The sequence below is a fragment of the Sebastes umbrosus genome, chromosome 2 (assembly GCF_015220745.1).
Source record: "Sebastes umbrosus isolate fSebUmb1 chromosome 2, fSebUmb1.pri, whole genome shotgun sequence".
Classification (NCBI taxonomy): domain Eukaryota; kingdom Metazoa; phylum Chordata; class Actinopteri; order Perciformes; family Sebastidae; genus Sebastes; species Sebastes umbrosus.
In genome coordinates, this window is record NC_051270.1 from 35,012,485 (window position 1) to 35,036,999 (window position 24,515).

General features: G+C 39.2%; 1 protein-coding gene across 1 annotated transcript in view; it reads right to left on the bottom strand.

The window, feature by feature from the left end:
- Window positions 1-24,515, bottom strand: part of luzp2 (leucine zipper protein 2) — a 212,396-nt gene that overhangs the window by 15,014 nt on the left and 172,867 nt on the right. The window contains exons 7-9 of the mRNA XM_037796345.1: window positions 19,723-19,785; window positions 13,301-13,375; window positions 12,407-12,574 (exon numbers count right to left, since the gene is read on the bottom strand). Coding sequence (XP_037652273.1) covers window positions 12,407-12,574; window positions 13,301-13,375; window positions 19,723-19,785 — 306 coding nt within the window. The remainder of the gene's footprint in view (window positions 1-12,406; window positions 12,575-13,300; window positions 13,376-19,722; window positions 19,786-24,515) is intronic.

The following is a 24,515-nucleotide window of genomic DNA, read 5'->3' on the forward strand; positions in this document are numbered from 1 at the left end:
CTACAAAATTTCATGGCAATCCATCCAATAGTTGTTGAGATATTTCAGCCTGGACCAGGGTTTACTTTTGCTGGCATATGCCAACTTTCTGCCGGTATCACGTGTAGTTGTCCGGCGAATGAAATTATCAATGGCCAAAATGTCCGTGGGAAATATGCCAAATAAGTAAATAAATGAATTAATAGTATATAAATAGCCTTATATTGTGTGACCTATAAGATATGTTGTCATGACAACTTAACTATAAACTTATATTATACAAAAGTTTACATGCCTCCGCTGTGATTCTAATCAAATACACTTTTTGTCAAATTCAGCAAATATCTCTTCACAGTCAGCTAGCTGTCCGTTCTGTGTGTGCGCTGAAAAAAAAAGCCGGTGTTCATACACATCCCTGGCTGTGTAAATGGGAAGCAAACAAAATGACTTGGACCAAGCCACTAGATAGAGAATGTAATTTTTTCTTTTATAATCAAAGCTTCTATTGAGGTTTCCAAATGAAACGTTGTATGTCTGCCATCATAATTTATGATGTTTTTTGAACACAGTGAAAATTTAGTTTTTTTGAAAGGCTAAACTCCAACAAATATAGATTGAAACACAATATACCATTTGATAAAAACACATTGGGATTTTTGGAAATGATTACACTTATCTTTTTTTTTAAAGTAATTTTGACTTTTGGACTTTGGACTGAGACAATAACAGAGACGAGGAGTGCTGCCGTGTTCACTGTGTACGTGTTTGAAAATACAAATTTCAATATCAATGTTATGAATGAAGCTTCAAACTATTCGGTAGGCTACAGCCCGAGCCAAACAACATTATTTTGAATTTGATAAATGCAGGATTCAAACCGTCCGGCATATTATTTAATTTCTAAGACTGCTTCTTCATTTAACCTATTTTCAAGTTATGTCAAAAGTAGGCTATTATAGGGCTTTTTAAAACATATGTACGGTAGTCGTCCTATATGGACGGAATTCTGGAATATGGCTATAATTATTAATATAGTTCATTATTGATAAGTGGTGGACCGACATGCAGACCAGCACTGCTGTCCATAGAGCTGTGCTGCCATCATGGCTAAAAATATACAGCATTACCGTCACCTAAACTGTACATGACGTGCCTCCAAAGTGAGATGATTAAGTTGGAAATGTTTTGTCAGCTGCGATATTCCATGTTATGAGACAGTAATATTGGCCGTGTTGGGCAAAAACATGTCCAATATGGTGTAAAGTGGAAATATCAATCGAAGTTTTCTTTTTGTTGACGGGCTCATTTTGTCATGAAATCAAATGTAAATGCACAGTTGACTTTTAGGTCACAGATGGTGGACATTAAAACCAGCATGCAAGTGATGTCTATACAAACACACACACAGGTTCAACTCTGAGTGAAAAGTAAGCAGAATTCTGGGAGGTAGATGTGGGATTTACTACTTTGAGAGCTACAAATGATGGACAGTGATGTTTCAGTGAAGTGACCCACTGCAAAAACAGTCAAAGCATGAAGGGAAAACAAGATGAACAGCCAGAGATGAAAAGCTTCTCTCTTGAGTATGTAAACCAATCTATATCACTAGCACCTGAAATGATGTCCGTATGAGTTGATGTGCTTTGAATCGGTGGTGTAAGAAATGCTCTATGCTGGAGGCCAAACTATAGATTTCAGGAGGGTTACATGGCAGGCTTCTGTGAACCTTTTTTTCTTCTAGACATCATTATTTGAATACTGATGAGTAATGTTTTGGATGTCTTCACAGAGCCCTGAGTGTATGTGTGTAATATATACACAGCATATATGTATTCTTGTTTCTCATTGTCTGAATAAACTCTTAACATGGCTTGAAATCAAATTCATAGCCTGTTTTGCATAATACGTCTGAATTATGGAAGGAACATTTTGTCATTTATGTGCTCTTGCTGACAGTAAGATATAATCACTTATATTTATTAGAATATATCTCAAACTGTGACTTCATCAGCAATGCCCATGGTAAATAGGCTGTACATAGCTTGATAAATACGTAATTCATCTATGAGGTCTCTATTAGGATTAGGGTTGTCAAAGTTAAAGCTGTAATAACTTGTTTATGCGAAATCATTTTAACGCAAAGGATTACTTTAACGCATTCACACACTTCAGTTTTAAAACTAGAGTCAAGATACTGGTATCATATGAAACCAAAAAACCTAAAGAACCCATCGGTGCCAACCATGTCATACTAGCTTGTTGCAAAGGAGGGCAAATAACGCTCCAGACTTGCGCTTAATTTGGCGAGGACAGCCTGGCATGGTCATTTTCAAAGGGGTCCCTTGACCTCTGACTTCAAGATACGAGAATTGAGAATGCAAATGGATTTTATGGGTACCCACAAGTCTCCCCTTTACAGACGTGCCCACTTTATGATAATCACAAGCAGTTTGGGGCAAGTCATAGTCAAGTCAGCACACTGACACACTGACAGCTGTTGTTGTATGTTGAGCTTGAGTTTGCCATGTTGTGATTTGAGCATATTTTTTTATGCTAAATGCAGTACCTGTGAGGGTTTCTGGACAATATTTGTCATTGTTTTGTGTTGTTAATTGATTTCCAATAATAAATATATACATACATTTGCATAAAGCAGCATATTTTCACACTTCCATTTTGATAAGAGTATTAAATACCTGACAAATCTCCCTTTAAGATACATTTTGAACAGATAAAAAAAATTGCAATTAATTTGCGATTAATCGTGATTAATCATGGACAATTATACAATTAATCACGATTAAATATTTCAATCGATTGACAGTCCTAATTAGGATACCAGACATTTACATTATTAATATATATGACAGCAGAGTAACTCAGTGTCAATTGTTGTGCTGTCATTATATGCAATAGTTGAGGTTATTTTTTCAGACATGTAAATAGGTGTCATTGAAAATGGCATTGCTACAATTAATGTATGCAAAAAAAAAGTTAGTGGACAATAATTGCCTGCAGACTCCCTGAGAGTGTAGTTCGGAGAAGACTGATGTCAATAACTGCGTGTGGTGGAGAATGTTTTCTGCTTAAGGCCCCGAGTACAGACTTCTGCTTGACCCTCTTGCATAGGGAACGTTGACATTATTTTAGGGGCAGCTTAAGTTCTCACCCACAGCGTGGTACAAACTTCTCACTATTCCAGCAACAAGCCAATCAAAAAGTCAGATATTTGTACTTGGGACAATCTGTACGAGCTAACTGTACCGCAGATCTATAGGCCAGTGGCTCACGTGGGCAGTGAGACCAAAATTCAACACAAGAAAGGCCAACCTGTCAATTGACATCAATTCTGAAATATGTCGACATTTACAAGCAGTGCAGAAAATGTACATCTTTGACTTTTCCAACAATCACTTCTGTTTCCAGTTTTTAAATAATTGAATTGAATACTGTATAAGAAATTATTCTTATACCAGATACTATATTTTTTCCTGCTGTCTAGCACATGTTGTTCAGTAAGTACCAAACAGTAAGATATAAACTAAGTTTGTACAGCAGATATCTCTCCAAAAGTACAGCTCTGTCTGTCTTCTGCACCGGGCTGGTACCTTCCCTAACTGGGTCAAAAGTGGTCTCTTGAGAGCATAAAGCAAGACGGTCGCAAGATGAACACAAGCAATCTTAACCTGTCACTGTCAAACTCCATTCTTACTTTGTCAGCTGAAACAACATCTTTTTAGGGAGGTTCAGTAGAATTGGCTTTGCTTGTGGAAGTGACCGCTTTTGGGCGAACACTTCATGCATTATTTCCTCCCTTTTGACAGCATCCGTCAGAACCAGCAACATTTTACAGAACAACAATGGACGAGGGAGGGCATCTGACGTGCTGTTCTGTCTCCGTGAGGCCAGTAATTCTTCCTTCAGTAGAAACTTGGGTAACACTTTATAACAACGATCAGTCATAAGCCATTATATATATAATATAAACCTTAATTTAATAATGAATTAATCATCAACAAAACATTCATAAATAGTTTGCAAATGATTAATAAGTGTTATGTTAACATATCTCAAATGTGTGACTTGTTAATGATTCAATAATACATTTACACATTATTTATAAAAGGTGAGTTAACACTGATCATGTAAGTTCTAAAATATTTTAAACTTGTTTGTGCTGAATAGTTTACACTTTAGATTAGCGACTGCAAAAACATCAAATGTGTTAATACACATCAAGTAAATGATCAAGTGATAGTGATAATGTGTGCATCTTTGTAAATGTTTAAAGGTATACTACGCAGAATTTCCCTTCTCTTCCCAAAAAATAGCATAAACCTCTTCTAAAATTATTTGAGTCATTGCATATGGCCCAATAGAAAGTATAGACAACTGTATGCCTTCTCTGATACACATGGATCACAGTGTTTCACAATATATTCACTCACTACTTATTGATTATTTACTGATTTTGTTGTTCATGATTATTTATTTTGATATATCTATTTGTTCATGGTGATATACTAAATGTTTATAGATGACTTACAACAAATTTGTGATATGTTAACACAAAACTTAATAATCATTTACAAACATGTATAAATGTTTTGTTCATGATTAGTTAATTATTAACCAAATGCTTATAGATATGACTTATGACTGATAGATACCGTTATTATAAAGTGTTAGACTGTGAACATTTATTGTAAAGGAATGTTCCGTTTTATTGTTGATTACATTTGTAAAAAAAAAAAGAAAACAAAAAATTATATAGAATATAGAATATAGAATTCCCTTCTTAAAATGCAAAGATGTTTCTTATCTGAAACCCTGCATTGCACCTTTAACTCACAGACTGTGAAAGTTCAATATAATAGGAAGATTTTAATAAAAAAGACCTTTATTTGAAACGATTATTTCAGTGGACTCCTTTGTGAGCGTTCTCATATTTGTTGCATGATGCAAATGTAATTCTACCATCCAAATTCAGATGATAAATATCTTCAACCTACTTCATCATTTTTGCACTGTCAACCACCTACTATCGCCTCGTCGCGTGGCAGAGATGAATATCCCGTCCATTTATATAGACAGAGAGAAAACAATCATAAAAGTAAATAGTAAGTGCTGAGAGCGGGGCAATGAAATGCCTGATTTCTCCTCCGGTGCAGTGCTGCGAGCATCTAAGACATCATCTCCCATTACTTTGATGAAAATTGTATGCTATCGGACCACAAGACTTGGCTCGCTCCCACAGCCTGTTAAATATGAAGCAACTTCCACTCCAATCTTGCTGATCTCTGCATCCTCACACTAATGAATCTTTCACCAGCAAGAAGAGCTTTGTGTGTGTGACTGTGTGTGTGTGTGTGAGGGGCAAGGTCTGGGAGACTCTTATCTGTGGCTTCTACCAGAGCTTAAGGCCCATTATGTTGACTCAAACTACGAGCGTGAAGCTCAAAGCGGTGTCAGTGACTGCTTGAACAAACATCCTTCTTACCCACTTTGGATTTCAAAAAACACAAAGTGGATTTTAGTCTAAGTGTGCTCATGAAACTCAAATGTTTTACATTCGGTGAGTAAATAAATGCTTCCTCCATATGTCAAACGCTTTGGAGCATTTTTTTTTTCATTGGTGGTAGTATAGTGACATCATACCCCCTGCTGTGTGCAACATACAGTAATTGCCTTTTGATCACCAACGATAATTACTATATGATTAGCCATGCATTATCAGGAATAACATGAATGCATTCAGCTATTCACGTATACTAACATGTCAGGCTCAAAACCACACAACAGAAAGCAGGATAAAGGATGTACTAATAAAGCTGCTGAGTGCTTTCATGCTGTTAATAAGCATAATGAGGAACACCACATGGCCATCAAAGAGCCAAGTTCTTGACATTTGCCTCTCTGTTGGTGGATTGTTACCCAACTCCTCAGCTGTGGGCTGTTTGGCTCTCTTATGCACAGTAAGTGCTATTGTGTGCTGCTTTTACTACTTAATATGAGATAAATTTGGCAGTGATTTAAATGAGATTTGATCCACCTCCGCATGCACAGGCAGAGTGGACAGATGGAGCTCCCCAGTAATCTTTACAGTGAGGGCGTGCTCAGATTTATCAGACAGCCCGTCAAAGTGTACAGCGGCTACGGGAGATAATGGAGCTAGCAACCGCTCGCAAGTGGAGTGCTGCTATTTGTATGCTAATGAAGTGGAAAGTATAAACTTCATTAGCATAAAAAAATCAACCCACACCTACCTCGAGTTTCCTTTACTTGTCTTTCCTATTGAGGGATGCTCATTTTGCCCATGTGCTTGCATTTATTTGACTCACAGTAATGAAAGGAAGACGACGACGGGGGGAAACACACTTTTTAGTTATAATGGGATCATCCGGTTTGGCTGCAAACAGCGAAAAAGAGTTTACATGTGGACAGAAAGTGTCAATTACAGGATATTGTGTCGTATGATGCCACGGCGGAGGGACAGCGGTGACACCGGTGGGGACGGTGGTACTGACGCATGATAAGAAATAACGAAAACAAAACAAAAGAAGTCATCTAAGGCATGTCAAAAATCTTAGGCACCCACGAAAGAGACGCCGAGTAAATTGTGACTGCTACGAGGACAGAAAAGCCTCTTAAAGACACAATTGCTCGCCAGGATCACGGCAGATAAGGCACCGTGGTGCTTTGGCCGGTTTCAAAGTGACTGCAGCGACTGCTTTTCAGAAATCAGAACCAACCCGATCTCTGATTTAGGTTGACTTGACTGCTTGGTAGAAGGAAAAATAACCGCAGGTGCTATGAAGTATATTTTCAAGACATAAAAGTGATGTGTATGTTCTGCTGCGTTTCAAGTCTAGGTCTATAAAGTCACAGAAATACTAGTAGAAAAGTTGTATTGAATAAGTATTAGCAACACGTTCTCGTACCAACTCTTGGTCAGTGCCCCTCGGCATCGGAGACCAACGCACGGGTTACCCCTCCTGCATTACTTTTGGATGGACAGGGACACTACGCACTTTACAGGAAGTTAGGTTTAGGCAACACAACCACGTAGCTAGGGTTAGGAAATGGTCATGGTTGACGTTAACTTCACTGACTACAGACTCCCGTGATTGACGATACCGACGACTGACGTGACAAAATAAGTCAATGTTACTTTTAGTTTCACGTGGGGCATAAATCCATCCACCCCCCAATGTCACCGCATTCCTGGCGCACTTTCTGTTCTGAGTATTTACTGTTGCCTCGGATGGGTTTACATTGTAGCTAATGGAAAGCCCCGTGCGTCTCATACTGCCGCACAATGGTGACTTGTACGGCGGTATCATACACCGACGGCCATGACAAAGTTTTGGTATTTGACACCCCGGGAATGAAAACGGGCTGGTATTACTTATTTTGACTTTTGACACGAGTCCTAAAATGTTGAGCAAAACAAGAAGCAATATCTCTACTTAAGACATAATCCTATTTTTACAATGAATCCTCTTGCCAGTCACTTTTTTTTTTTACTCCTAAAAGGGATTAAATCCTGAGCCCTTAGTTGAGTCTACTGTGACCTTGACTTTGAGAGGCTCCAAACAAAGCCTGTGTCAGATTGAGTTAATCATTAGAGAGCAGATTTTAAATCCAACACACCAAAACTCCCACAATGCCCCAAAGTAATTGGGCTTTACCTCCAAAGCTACAGCACCATGGAATACAAAAACTGATATAAATTACTGCGCCTGCTGCTTGATTTAGACATGTTATTATTCTGAACAACCTCTGGAATCGTGTTTGCCCAACTGTTATATTTGGTAGTAATTATTTCCTGGGCTATTCCTCTCAGGAGAGTGATACTCAGGGCATCAGATTGACAAATAGCCACTTGAAAATGAGGTAATAATCGGCTAACACTTAAATTCATATCGCAGACAGTGCATTATGTGCGCTCTGATGTGTGGTGAGGTGAATATTTTGGCACCGGGCTATATGCCGTGATGTCACCAAGCTGGGAGTTATGGTGTGAAATGAATTTCAATTTGAAAGTGTTTACACTGAGAGGAGCAGAAAACAGCAGCAGCCTGCTTTATCTTATCTGGAAAGTCAGAGGGAAAATTATACTCCACCATCACAGAGGCAAATCCCAAATCCAACTCGCTTTCCATTTTCACTTCACTAAACAAACTTATCTTCTTTCCATCCTAAGATGTTGTAACTGCTGTGTTTAAACTGGGGTCACTGACGAACTGACCAGATATTGTGAGGCCAGGTCAACATTATAGGCCTCTTAATTGTAGAAAACCACAGGTGTAATTAATCAAGTTAATGAGAGCCACACTTCATTTACATATTCTCACTCCCAATGCGTCAAATATGGCAGCTTGGTCAATGGCCCTACGCTTCAATCTATTTTTTCTTTAGGTTCCCCTCTAGTGTCAGTTTTAGACTCAGGGACAGCGTGTCAAGTTTGTGTTCATTACATGGATAGTGTCTTTTCAAAATAAACTTATAACGTAGGCAGGATCTGAAATTAACTTTTTTCACTGCCTGTCACTGTGGCAGGTAAGTATTATTTTTTTTATCTGCCACTCAGAAATTTTATCTGCAAATTTGAAATATGTGCTAAATGAAGGAATAACATTTTAGATCTGATTTCATTCAATGTTCGATATATTTTACACAAAAAACACTATATACATGGTAAATTACAGTGTTTGAATTACACTGTGGAGGGAGGGTAGTGTACACAGTACTGTACTGTACTTTGTTATTGTCATCTATAAGTATTTGCATAAAAACACACAATTTAAATGATTATGAACATTTCAATATTTGCTTTGATTAAAAAAATGTTAGTTAAACTCGTCATAATTCCCTCTTTAATATCTATTTTACATTGATGTGAAAATATCTCCTCCAAACAACTGGATTTATTTAAGTTTCTCACCAAAAACTTAATTTTACGAGATTACATTTGAACACATCATGATAACGTTGTAATTTACCTTCACCCAATAGTCCTTCTTCCTGAGCAGACTATGAACGCCTCATAATAATAACAGAATGGCACCTCCGTTAACGTTAGTAGCTCTGCTATTTAACCAAGCAGGACTGTGCTGCCCACCGGCTGCTAACAGGTAACGTTACTAACTCTCCTCCTGTTGATTTCAACAGAGATTTGTTGTTCACAGTGTCGCATTATCAAGGGGAAAAAAATAATGCGTCCCCCCCAGGTTTAGTAGCGCCATGCTTTTGAACGCTTTTTTTCTCTCCGCCTAGTCTCTCGCATTTTCCCTGCCTGTCAAAGTGACGGGTGTCCTGATGATTTCACCATTTCTGAAATTAGCACCCGCCACGCGCCAAATGCGGTGCTAATTTCAGACCCTGAGCGTAGGTTTACTTAGTGTTTAGGTTTACTTACGCAACAAAACTGCATAGTTAGGTGTAGGCAACAAAACCACTTGGTTAGGCTTGACGGTGGCATTAGCTCAGTCTGTAGGGACTTGGCTTGGGAACCGGAGAGCTGGGCAGGCTACCGAGGTGCCCTTGAGCAAGGCATCGGACCCCGACATGCTCGGGGCGCCTGTCCATGGACAGCTCCCTTCCTCTGACCTCTCTCCATTAATTCATGTGTATAGGTCCTGTTTGTGTGAATGTGTATGTATTTCGGGCCTGTGTGTGTAATGTGTAAAAAAAGCAACAGAGTGAAAAAATTAAATTTCCCCTTGGGGATCAATAAAGTATTTCTTGAGAAAAGATATTAGTTTGGGTTGAAATAAGTACATTTGTTACATAAAATAACTATGCTTGTTACGCTACTAGTATTAGCAAAGTCAAGAAGTTACTTAACAAAACTATGGTACAATATAACTCAACGTTGACTTAGGTTCAAACAGGACAAACAGCGGTCTCCTGGGTGAAAGTCATTTGTTTCTTTATCAAAACCACTATAGTTACCCTTGGCATCACTTCAGGATTAGAAGATGAGTAGAAACAACATGCACACCACTTTCTCTGTCTCCTTTGTGATGCAGGGAATCGATTTCCCTGAATTTTCAATTCCAAAGAATTATTATGACCTTATCACCTCTACATTGCATTATTAAAAATGTGTCAACGTTTCGGTTGCAAGGACCTCTATGAAGACATAACAATTGTAAAGTGACATAGTGCTCAAATATAGCTCATGATTGCATGTGAGTCCACAGCTGTGTTGGAGGTGTGTCCATGATCAACACAAGAGGGCCAACCACTCAAGATTCCCTTAAAACTTTAGGATTAGGCCACACAATTACTGTAGTTAGGTTTAAGAAAGAACTACATGGTTGGGCTTAAAACTAATACATTTGCACAGTGGAAATGACACCCATGACAAAGCCTCAGTATTTGACTCCCTGGGAATGAGAATGGGCTGTGTATCGATGCCGAGTACCAAGCTGCGGTACTTAATGCGTTGGGGTTGAGACCGGGTTGCCATTTAGCTCTACCTGTTCCAGGGCACTACTGTTGTGCACACTGGCTCTCTGACATGGCCTGCTGACAAACCTAAATGGAATAGTTAATGGTCATAATTGCACTTGTGTGTTCCCCTGCTATGGCAAGTCAAAATGTCTCCAGTGAAAAAGACCCATTGTCCATGCTTCTGGTAATACCAAGGGGCTGTGGAAATGCATTTTGCCTTCAGTCTGCATTGTTTATTCAAGGCCTCTGGGAATGATGCTGCCTCAGAAAAGAAAGAAATGTTCCAACTCTGCAATCAACCATGATTACCACAATGACATGTATCCATGGCACGATTTTGATTACAGCTGCAGCAAAATGTTCACTGCCAACATTAGTACTTAGTTTGATAACAGTGTTGTTAATTCAACTATAATTGTAGCAGTGAAGTTTGAAATTTACTTTGAGACTTTAAAACAGTTTAAAGGACCAATTGTAATGAGTCCACCAATAATACATTTCCTAGACTGAGCCAATTACCCTCACTGATACAGTAATGTCAGGTGTGTATTTATTTGCTAATTTCAACTTCAACATTAACAAAGTGATAAGTGAAAACATAATTATCTAAATGCAATAAGCAGAAGTCATGATTGTGTTCCACCAATGCATATAATGTTAAAACAACTAAAACAATCTGAGTGGATGCTGTTCAGAAATGTTCTTATGGCTTAGAAACATGCTGCCCAGTGGGTGTTTGATTAGAACAACTAATTAGATAGTGAGAAAGAGTGCCACCTTAATTGATTTATTTACTAAAGCTAATTATTTCCTTTAAAATATGTGTGAGGTTACAAGAGATAGAAAAGAGAGGGGTGGTTTTTGATGAATAGATGTGCTTTCAATGTCCATTTTAAAATCAAGAAAAGTAGAAACGTAGAAATATAAGACTGTTGCAACTCCAAGAAATGAGAATATAACTATTTTGGAAGTATTTAAAAAGCCTATTACTTCATGATTAACAAAATAAACTAGGGCTGCCGATCGATTAAAATATTTAATCGTGATTAATCTCACGATTGTCCAAAATTAATCGTGATTGATTGCAAATGAATCACACATTTTTTTATCTGTTCAAAATGTTCCTTAAAGGGAGATTTGTCAAGTATTAATAGTAGTAACATGAGAGTGGGGGAATGTGTTTGCTTTATGGAAATACTGTATATGTACAGTACATATCTATTACTGGAAATCAATTAACAACACAAAATAATGACAAATATTGGTACTGCATTTAGCTCTAATCCTAGCATGGCAAACTCAACAGCTGTCAGCGTGTCAGTGTGCTGACTTGACTATGACTTGCCCCAAACTGCATGTGATTATCATAAAAATGGGCTTGTCTGTAAAGGGGAGACTCGTGGGTACCCATAACACCCATTTTCATTCACATATCTTGATGTCAGAGGTCAAGGGACCCCTTTGAAAATATCCATGCCAGTTTTTCCTCACCAAAATTTGGCGTAAGTTTGGAGCGTTATTTAACCTCCTACGCGATAAACTAATATAACATGGTTGGTACCGATGGATTCTTTGTTTTTCATTCATAGCAGTATGTTCTAGCTTTTAAAAACAACATAAAAATCACAAGTTGTGTTAATGAAATTAGTGGCGTTAAAACTAATTTGCGTTAACGAGTTATTACCACGTTGACTTTGACCGACCCAATATAATCACACTGTATAAAAGCTTGATATAAACGTCAATGTCTTTGTGACAACTTTGCAGAACATGCAGACGTCTTACAGTGAGACTGTGATGTCAAGGACAGCAGGACCTCATCTACAGCAGATATATGGTAGACTGAGCATATCACTCGACCGATTCATTAAATATAAAAAGGTTGGACTTTTTTACAACAACCCGGTGGCCGTCTTTTGGATAAACATTAAATCAGATGGAAGTGAGAGGAATACTGAATTTTTACCTTGGCGTGTGGCTGCTGAAAGGTGACTCTGGAGCTGTTGATGAGTGATGAGTATCTGAACAAGTGGGTGGGGGAGGTGGGGAATCTGTGGCTGCCGCTGGGCTGGTTGTGCAGGACGGCTGAGAAGCAGATGTGAACTGTGTCCTTCAGCGCCTTCAGCTGGGACTCCTGTCCCCAAACAGAATTACACACACAAGCAGATTTCTGAATCCCTCCTTCCATCCGTCCCCATGAGAAACTTACTTAAGCGTTAAAGCCATTGGCCATGGTGTAAAGTGACTTTAGTACAGCTAGCAGGCATCATCATAAGACATGAAGCGGAACTCACCAGAGTAATAAAAAAAAGGGAATGCTCCTTAGATCATTTACTCTGAATCAATAATAATAATGGACGGAATGATTGGTTTAATTATTTTACAACAGCCTCTGATGTCAGTACTCCTGAGCTGAGCCCCCAGAAGTACCTGTTTTCCTGAACATTTTTCTCCCCATGCGTTTTTAACTCGTCTAACTTGCCCCCAGTGACATTGTGTCAATAACCGCATACAAAAATAACATTAAAGCTCATAAATCAAAAGCTGCTGCATGATTTCAACCTGCTGGAGCAAAGCATTCCTCCGTAATGAGATCGACTGCCTTTTTACCTTTACATTTATTTTCCATCCTCAAACTCCACTCTCTAAACTGATTTATACACACTAATATTACTAATATATTCATTAAATAATTCAGATTTTTCTATTCAGTGTTTGATATTGCAGGGTTTAATTGGGTCAGATGAGAGAGAGAGAAAAGATTAAAAGTTATACAACCTACAAATAAAGAATTGTTACAAAAGCATCATAATTACAGCAGGGAAAAATCAATAAAATTATCAGTCATTGTGTTAATCACCTTATCCAGCGCAGTCTTCTCCAGTTCTTCCTTGGCTATAGTTAACTTGTGCTCCAGGTCCATTAGCTGCTGTCCCTGCAGAAAGACAGGACTTTTGAAATCTTTTGTTCTGTGCACACAAAGCATTTCTCCATCCCCACCTCGTCTCCCCGGCGCTATCAATAACACAGATCTATAGCGCCGAGGATTCAGACACCTCTTTATTATTTTGCCGATCATCACTTTCGTCCTGACTTTTTCAAATCTGTATTATGACACCTCACGTACACGCGCTCGTACACATTGATCGAGCACTGATCCCCGTGTACACGATATGCCGCCCTTTAGCACTCCATGAATCCCCCCGTGCGTTTAAATGGGAGAGCGCCGGGATCTCATTTACCTTTATAATCACAGCTGTATCGTATTGATACGTTCTCGGTTTGATTTAAGCACTGAGATGCTTTGGAGAATAATACATCTGGTCTATTTCAGGGAACACAGAAAAAGTGCAGAATCCAGAGGGTATAAGGAATCAGACGAGCATAAGTTCATTCAAAGCTACATTAAATAAAAGGATGCTATCTGTCCTTTAGACAGAAGAAAGGTTTGATCTGACAGTTATAAGAGCAGACCGACTGGAACAATCAGAGCCCCTAATGAGCAGATTATTGCTAGAGTTTAATCCCTGAGCTGAACAACACAAATATGTTTTTTTTACTAAATGAGCCAATATAAGGCCATATGAGGATCAGCAGCGTTCCCTCTGAGGAAACTTTTATTATTGATAAACTCATCAGCAAGAAGAAAATAAACTTGGGTAACACTTTCCATGTCTATAGCACATTATAAACATACTTATGAGTTATAATCTGCTTATATAGTTATAAGCACTCTTAAAATATTCATAATGCTTTACAACAATAAACACAACACATTATAACATATAAAGCATTTTATAATGACTTATAGCGTCAAGTATCAGAATATTTCACATTTGCTGATGTTTTTTTTTTGCAAGGGTATATTGTAATTGTTGTAGTTGTGATACATTATAATCTTTTTACAATGCACTATAATCACTGTTATAATGTGATTATACATTACTCTAAGCGGTCACTGTTTGCTTTAATAATAATACTTTACACTCTTATGTGTTGTTTTTCTTTAGATTTAATGATATTTTTTTCACTTTATTTAAAGGTGCATTGTGTAGGATTTGGCGGCATCTAGCGGCGAGGTTGCAGATTGCAACCAATGTGAATGGCCCTGTCTAGAGTGTTTGGGTTGTCCGTTCTGGGCTACCGTAAAAATATGGCGGCCAACTCCGTGAAGAGGACCCGCTCCCTATGTAGATATAAACGGCTCATTCTAAGGTAACGAAAACAAGATTCTTATTTTCAGGTGATTAAACACTAAAGAATACATAGTTATGAATATTATATTCCATTTCTGCCAATAGATCCCTCTAGATGGTACACACTGTCACTTTTAAAGCAAACAATGTCAGCGAATGACCAGCACTTATTAAGCATTATGATAATGACCTTATATGTCAATACTCAATTCTGATTGGTCAATCACAAAGTTCTATGGTCTGTTATTTCTTTATAGCAGGCCGTTGCTATGTATAGCAGATTGTTGCTATGGACGCAGTTCTGATGTCCGACTGTAGAGGACCGTTTTGGGGTGAAATTATAGATTTCTTAAGTAAGTACTAAGTAGCCGTGTAATAAGCGGGATAATGTACAGCTAGCAGGTCGTTGTTGTGAAATAAACCCCTTGTTTATAATGCATTAAAGACATGGGCATCATAGAAAGTGTTACCGAAACTAATTTTGCATGCAGTCTGTGTAAAGTGGCCTTAGTGGTGCATGGACTCTGAGCCATGAACTTTTATTGGCCGTCTTTTACTGGCCTCTCGAAATGAAAAGCTGCATGGGCTTACATTCTGAGACACCCAAGGTCAGCTAACAATCCAACAACAAACAAGCTAACAATCTCTGGCGGGGAAAAAAGTGTTTCAGAGATGGGTGAGGTGAAGTGAGGTTGATTGACGGTTTCTGGTGACTTTTATAGACTTGCTTGGTACCTCAGTGAGTTTTTGACACAGTGGGGACTTAAGGCATGTTTGCTGATTTCATCTCATTTTCATCTCGATTTCTGCCAACAAAGTGGTAATTTTCAAGATGAACATGTCCTGTCACTCCTACCACTCAACGGGGGCTGCTGAAATGATGTTTAAGTTCTCCCTGATAGATGTGTCATGCAGTGGCAGTCAAGGACAGGGCATCATTCACCACTATGGGTTTTCAAAGAAGCCAAAGAATCAAATCTTTCTCTCAGAAAGTCTTTTTTTTTTTTTTTTTAAATTTACAGGGAGTCTGGGACAATGTCACAAAGTCATTTGTAGCTGTCGGGCTGCGCTCAAGAGGGAATCCAAAGGTAATAAAGTCCTTTAATCATCAACACAAAGGATTGCATATGATCTCTTTGTGGCAAATGGCAAATGAAAGGCATAAGTAATCGCTGATACACGTTTGGATTATTTTCAGCATAATGGGATACTGAAGGTCACTGACAAGAAACAGTCCAATTTCAAAGAGACTTTGGACATATTATTGGATATTTGGTATTAAAGTTGTGGCAGTATAATATGATACAATCGGCCAAAAGACGACAGCAATACAAAATGCTGCACTTTGAGCTGCCGTAAACGTTGCTGCATATGAATATGTGGTTTGTTAAGATGAAATATTGCAAAACACCACCGAGTCCTGTGTGAAAGAAACTGTGGAGTGATGCATAACCATGAGTCCAGGCTGGATTGGCTCACAAGCACAAGGAAAACAAAAGCAAGCCTGCTCTTAGCTCGTCTTCTAAAGGATCTGAAGACCGTGTGTTTGTACGTGCGCGCAGGCGGATGTGTAGCATTACAGCAGTGAGCCATTACCATCCATTACAGAGAGCATCATCAGCGGATAGTCCTCTGAGGACTGCGGGCGCACGGCCACTGACCCAGAAATGCTGACTTTCAGGGTTAGTGCCTCCTAGTCTAAAGCTCCATATTTCTGTGCTGAATCCATTACAGAGGTGTGGGGTCAGCGGGGTACCAGCCACTCTGCTAGACGAGGCATGCAACTACATCAAGACGTCATTTTTCTTTTCTTTTCTTTTTTTTTTTCTTTTTTCTCTAAGCTGGAGGAGAAACAGCTCTGGGGGTAAATTTGAAAGTGGACTGACGGAGTGAAGAAGATGTGAAGGCTTGAATACGGCTCCTCTGCCAAAAATATTGTCTCGTAGGGAAACGCAGCGGAAGGCACCGTCAGATCCTCTGAAGTTTGTAATGCTTTGGCTGAGCAAGTGAAGGGGAACCTGCCTGCGCGTAGTGTTTACAGTTATGTACTGCGACTGCATATTTTGGATTCACTGAGTTGGGTCTCTTTTTAAGTTGTCCTTCAAATCGGAGGGCTATTACTAGAAAATGATCCGCTGAAGAAACAACACATTCTCACTCCCAACTCGTCAAATACCGATGTTCTGGACGTGTCAGGGGCGGCATGGGAATATGCACTCATTACATGCACAGTGTCTTTTGAAAATAAACTTCCGTTTTCACAGGAAGTTAGGTTTAGGCAACAAAACTACTTAGTTATGGCAAAGAGAATAGAAAACTCCATTTTGGACTAAAAATATTTATAATATTTTATCGTTCAATACAGGCCATTTTGGTAGAATATGATAATAGAATATACATTATTTTGCTTGCTTTTCTGTTTTTATGGTTTTACGATTATTTTTCTTTCGTCGCCAAACCTGTCAGTTCTAAGAAAGACTGAATGGTTCCCAAGATATAATAATTAGGTTCTGAGGTTTCTTTATTTTGTTGTGTCTTTGTGTACTGTGACACTGCGCTGCAAATTGCAGTTTGATATGGCACGACAGCCGTCATACCCATTTCAATTGCCTCCCGGTCAAGGTGCCTTGACTGACATCCCCCCTGTGAGGCTGATGACATTTCCGAATCTCGAGTGACTCTCTTCTACTTCCTGCTCCCTCGTCCCCCGCTGGGTTTTTGATCACAGCATATGTTAAATACATATGAGTTTTCAGGACTAGCAAAAGGGGATCAGCGAGGTCATGATTAATTTCCCTCTGACCTTTTCCATCAGGAAAAGCACACCGTCATCTCCCAAAGATGTACTGTTTTTTAAAAGATGAGTACGATGAAATTAGCCTTATCCATCTGCAACTGCAAATCATCCAAAACAACATGGTGCTTTGAAGGTCCACATGAAAACGCTCGGTGACATTGAGCAATAAGGTTGTGTTGTGTGAGTGACTGATGCAATTTAGAGACAACGATTTACGAGCGGTGACACCGAGCAAACAAGTCAATGCATCCATCATTCACAGGCTAGAAATAGAACAAGGAACAGGACATCCAGGGACAATACATATATCCGAGCTATAGAAGCATCAAATTCAGTCTGTTAGGATTGAGTCCTTTTTATTCGTTCATGTCTTTAGGAAATGATGGGTCTGATGGATCAAAACGTGTATTCGAAGAAATGACATTGCAGGGCATTGTTTGTGGCAGAAGAAATGTGGACTGACATTTCAACATTGCAAACGAGGCCTGAAAGGTCAGATCATGTACCAGTAAATGCCAATGAATATTACGTAAGCGCCAAGAACATTTAGTCCTCGCAATGCAAGGGGCGGTGGAGTATGTATGGGTGGGCAACAATACTGAACAGTAGGGCAAGCCGTTTTAACATTTAATAGCTTGACAGGATATTCATTAGAGATATCTGCAACATTATTATGCCTAATAAAAACCTGAATTCAAGATTCTTTAATTTTAGATATCCGTAATTACATTTTGACTACTAAGATTCAAAATACTTTTGCCATTCACGTATATGGGGTTTGTCATGATATCCACAATTCAGTTGTGGATATCCGCAACTGAATTGTGGATATCCGTAATTCCAATTTCAGATAATTATAATTTAATTCTGACTAGTAATAACATAATTCCAGTTCAAGATATCTTTAATTCCCCCTCAATTGATGATATCTACATTGTCCTTTTTAGATATCTAAAATTAAATTTTGACCGGTCAGAATGACGTTGTAGATATGTCGAACTGGAGTTACGGATAGTCAACATGTAATTACAGATATCTTGAATTAGAGTTTTGACGTTGCAGATATCTGTCAGCAGCTGTGGCAAGTGGAAGGCTGAAGCTATTCAAACATACTACGGCACTGCGCTGCAGCCTTATGGGTTTATAAAGTGTGTCTGGAGACAATAAATCTACAATACGCTGTAAATTTCTACCACGACTCTTTAGCGAACAAAGCTCTCGTTCGCCAAAAATTCCTTGATGATCAGCTCTTTCTATTTCATGGCGTTTTCTAACTATCTGATCCACAACGGTACCTGACCGCTCCTCTCACAGCCGGCTGCACATAAAGACCGATGTTATGTGTCCAGCTCAGAGGACTAAAGGCTCGTTATGATTAAAATGAGGTTGTAGCTTGTTGTCTACCTTACTACGGTTAGAAAGAGCCCTCATTTTGTGTTTCAACGATGTTTCGCTTACGAGTTATTGATCCGAGAAGTTTGAATCTTTGAATATCTTTCCAATTTTACCGAACTATCCAAGTTAGCAAAAGCTTCTGCTGATACTGTTCAGGTGCTTTGTTGGTCCAACATGAAGCCTTGATGAGCAACGTCATGCAAAACAATTCTGACTAGTCATAATGAGGTTTGAGATATCTGTAACTGTTATTTAAGATAGTCAGAACTGAATTACGGATATCTCTAACTGTCGTTTTGACTAGTCAGAATGACGTTATAGATATCTTGAATACGAATTCTGACTAGTCACAATGTAATTGTGGATATCTGTAATGTTAATTCCTGAGAGTCAAGCTTATCTATCAAATGTTGGCTGTTATCAACGGCTTGCCATTGTTTGCGTCATGCTGGCAGAGGAAGTATGTGAGGGGGAGAGACATTTCCGATGCCCCGTATATGGGACCCACTGAACCGTAGCGATATGTCATCTGTAATCTGTGTCTTGAAGATTCCCCTATATGATCTAATGCCTAATGCTGTATGAACTTCATCCACCGCTGTCCACATCATTTATCACATACCTCCCATGATTGAAAAGGATGGGATGGATCTTGTGGAGGGGAAATCAGAGGACAGGATAGTGGTATATGTGGACTAAGCGCCGGCCAATTGGCTTCGCACGCGGGCCGACTGGGAGGGACTCTTGTAATTGCAGGCTAAATTAATTGGAGTACCTCATTGCGATGGGATCATCCTTTTCAAGGTGGTCTGAAGTACCCGTTTACCCCTGGTCTGGAGCTACTATAAAGCCAGCCCCTCCCGCCCCCCACCCCCTCCTTCAGTTTGAACTTACCTTAAAAATTAAATCCTTTTTCCCGTACCGCAGTTCTTTCAGTTGAGCCTGGATTTTTTTGGACTGCAGGGGGAAGATAAGAAAATAAGTGTTAGCTTATTCAAATAGCGAAATTGGTTTTAGATCACGTAGCAGGATTCTGCCAGCTGCAGCAGGAGCCTCCTTTGTGAGTGTTCCCTGGGCAAAGCTCTGGCTTAAAGGAAGGCTCTACTGAGAGGGAAGAAAATATCAAATCTCCCCTTCACTGAACTGTATAGTCCACACAATGATGCAGTCATGCACTGGCTTCTTGCCCACTGTCTAAACCTGTATTCTTACTCCCACTACACACATTAGCGCCACCATCGCCACACACATGAACGTTCTTAGGTTACGGCGGGGGTTCTCTTGCCTGTCATCGGTAAGCAGCATACACACACATACACACATACACACACACACACACAGAGAGCAGATCTTTACTGCCGCCCCCAGACAGACACAGTGACCAGCTCTGCCTGACACTCACTCAGCTGCTCCACATCAGTGGGCACATGGAGCACAGAGGCTGTCTCCTAGATGGCTTGATACACAGCCATCCTCAAAGCTGCTCATGATGTGAGCATGACCACCGTAAGCCTCCACACAGGACTCTGCAGCAGTTCACATGGTTTCTCTCTGTGTCTTCAGTGAGGCTAGGACATATTTGTATGGAGTTTTTTTTATTGGGAAGCCTTGCCGAACTGTAACTGTGATTAATTGGAATTCAAATAAAAATTGCCTTGACTGGAATTGAACCCAGCAAAGTTTGAGTTTTTAAAGGAAAAGACTGATAGGTCAGTGCATGATCTTTCAGTCATTACGAGAGTTTATTACACGGCTTTGATGAATGCTCGATTCTGATTGGTCAATCATGGTGTTCTACGGTCTGTGTTTTCTTTATAGCAGACCGTTGCTATGTATAACAGACCGTTGCTATGGGCACAGTTCTGATGTCGGACTCTGGTGGACCGTTTTTGTGTCAAATTATTGATTTCTTCAGTAAGTAGCTGTGTAATAAGGGGGATAATGTACAGCGAGCCGGTCATTGTTGTGAAATAAACCCCTTCAGGGCGAATCATTATTTCACAACAATGACCGGCTCGCTGTACATTATCCCTTACTTATTGGAGCTCATGTGAAAGATTATAGTATATTAATAAAATGGTTCATTTTTAAAAATCTATCCATTCTTCTTCAACCTATTTACTGTATATCCTTTTTTTCCAAACTATCTAGATCTCCCTTTTCTATCTATCTTTTTCAACGTATTCATATAAAGTATATATCCCCAGAGGACGCTGAAAAACTCGTCCAATGCTTCTATTTTCAGTTGGCTAGACTACTGTAACGAGCTGTTCACAGGATTGCCTAAAAAGCATCTCAATCATCTGCAACTACTCCAGAACGCAGCTGCTAGAGTTTTAACTAGAAAAAGTAAATAGGACCATATAACACAGTGCTGAGGTCGTTAAACTGTCTCCCAGTAAATTTTAGATATTGATTTTAAAATTTTAATGCTGTATTTTAAGGTCACCCCGATATCTCTCTGACATGCTTGTGAGCTACGAACCAGCAAGACCCCTCAGGTCATCTGGATCAGGCTATCTGGTTATTCCCCGGGTCTCCATGAAAACTGGTGAAACTGCCTTTAGCTTTGTTGCTTTTCATGCTCTACTGTGTAAGCTGCAGGGACTAACTACCCAGTCATGTTAGGTGTTCCCCAACGCTATTGTTGCCTTTCGTTGCCGGTCTTCATTATTGTTTTAATCTATTCTTTATTGTTTTTAACCTACATGTTTTATGTGTCTTTTATACTGTGTTTACTTATGTATAATGTTTTATCTTTACACTATCAATATAGTGTCTGTGGCTGCAAATTCTGCGGTTGCTCACGCGTTGGGCATCACGTTGTGCTTCCACCTGCAATGAAATGTGCTACATTAAAAAAGTTTGCTTGCTTTATCTCCTTCCTTGTTTCTATGTATATGTGACTCTCCATCCACCTGTTTTTATGTTAATTTTGTGCATAAAAAACATGAGAGGAACTAGAAACACAGAACATTTGAAAAAAAGTCCAAATATCACAGCAAATATTTTCATGCTTGGTTGAGATGGAATAATTAAAAAAAAAGAAAATGAGAAAAAATGCAATGGAAACAGACTTGTCCATATGACTTAACCATCATGCAAACTTCGGTTACACCAAAGAGACAAAAAAAGGAATCTCAAATGTGTTAATCAATGACTTAAGGCGTGAAAGAAACAAAAACGTCTGCCACTCTTTTAAACCTTGGCTCGGTAACATTGTAGAAACCAGCAAAAGTACACTGGATTTCAAAAATGATCCCACCGAAAAACCCAGCCCAGCCAACTCTTTTCCTATGAAAGTAGTTATCAGCACTAGCTCCAAAAGTTGCTAAATCTAGAGAGGAAATCACACTGTACCTTCAGGCCTCCCTCCAAAACCACTTCCCCAAAATGATCATTATGAACATAAACAACAAACATGTCTATTGTTAGTGCTCACATCTGTCAAGCTAGCAGCTTGTGGAAGACTCCGGCGATGCGCAATGAGTGCACGGGAAGAGTGCGTGCAGGTAGACAGACAGGTAGCCCGCCAAATCATTTAATTCGGGCCAAAATAAAATGATTGGACGGGTTTATTACAGTCCTGCGACAGCTACAGATACCAGATTTTTGTTTTGTTTTGTTTTCTCAGAGCATTTGATTTATTGATTGCTGTCCGGATATAAAGAGAATTTCAACAAATATAACAAAATAATGTTTCTAAAATACATCCTAGCTTTAATTAGCCTAGAACACTTTGTTGTGCCCTCTTCTAATGCAATGGTTTAAAGGACCAATATGTCATATATTTACTGTAATAAATCATAAAATGACCATATGTCATCAGAAATTAAGAAAACATCTACATTGAAATACTGTCTTCTCCAACAACAACGCTACAGCCAGTATGTTCTCCTTTGAAATTTCCATTACGGTCCAGGAAGTCTGTTTTTGTTTTGGTCGGTGTGATCCCGTCCACTGCCCATCTTAACAGCCCATTGCCACATATAAAACAAATTGGCACTCAAGCACAGCCTTCTGCAGCCATGGAAGCAAGCTAACGAACTGGATCAACATAAATAACGTTAACGTTAGATTCTACACCCGGAAAAACCTTGACACATCTCTCTGTGGTTTGTGTGCAGCTGGGTTATCAAGGCAGTGAGTATTTGAGACACACAGCTAGTGAAGTGATTCTGACTACTGCTGCTGGCCAGAGGCTAATGCGGTCGTGTCTAGAAGGTAACCCTCCAAATGCAAAAATTTGCACTAACTGCTATCAGTCACACGGGAGGAGCGGACGGGCCAAGGCTCCAATGTTTTGAATCGTAACTGCGGTTACCAATTTTAAATGTCAGTCCTACATATTGTTCCTTTAATGACAACCGACTGGAGAAGAAACTGAGCATTTCCTGGAAATTCAGTTAAAATTTGCATTACATTTGGATGGAAACTTGACTCATATCTCTTTCTTTCTACCTATCCATCTGTATCTCTTTCTTTATATCTCTTTCTCCATCTACCTATATATCTTTCTTTCTATCTGACTGACTATCTCTATAAACCCCTCTCGCTCCCTTCCAATCTATCTCTATACTTCCTCGACGCAGGCAGTAAAAATGTGACACGAGGTCTAATCTTTCACCAAAGCACACAGAACACGGTGCTGAAGGACAAATTCACTTCAAAGGGTTTTGTGTACTTGACAAGCACCTGTGCACTCTTTTTTTATGAGTCTTTATCTAGTTATTTCACTTCCCAGGGTGCTTCCATGTCCCAAGACACCCATCTCTGTCATGTGTAACTGGATTCAAAAATTGCATCCCGGGGCACCACATAAAAAAAAGAAAGAAGTAAGGTTAAATAAACAGAGGTGCCTTTAGAACTCACAGAGGGCGAGCCAAATATTTTTCTGTCTTTTCTGTTTTTCTGTGGCCCAGGTCATAACATGAGATGTTAACAAATTAATTTTATTTGTATTACTTAAGGGGAGGTTTTGAGATACTCTCTGGTATTGGAATGAATTACATTAAGAGGCTACAGAATCACACGCTGTAGAGTGTTAACTTATAAATGCAAATATCTGAATCTTTAAATGTGCTGAGCTCTCAGATTCGCCAAAGCATCGGTCTATTATTTACTCAGAATAAATCATGGGAGCTGTCTCTCCTCGGCCCAAGAGAATCCCAGCAGCATCTCTGCCTTGTTGTTCCTGATGGTTCAAATCCTGCAAGATTGGGACCTGCATTTCAAATAGTTACAAACAAAATGCAGCGACACGGTATTTTATAAGCTTTGGTGCAGTTTAGCAGCTCTCCCTCTAACTTTTTCAAAGTATTCAAGTTATGTATCGCTGTGAGTCATCGTCCTTGTCAGAAAGATGAAAAAAAAAGTGTTAAATTCCTGCAGTCTGTCCCAAGGACAGACATGTTAATGTGTGTGCAAGTACAGTATGTCTTTGACACTTATGTTCTGCTAGGTTTATTATTTATTTATTATTAGTGACACGATCAGACGAATAGAGGATGTCAGACTCTGGAGGGATTTGCTCTTTTGAGATGATAATATATTTGGGATGATGTTTTTATGATTCATTCACTCTTGTTTAATACCACATCAAACTCAGCCAGTGACAGTATTTTGTCCCTATATATTATTTTAAGTTTATGAAAAATCCTTAACCTATCTTTTGTCCACTTGGGGAC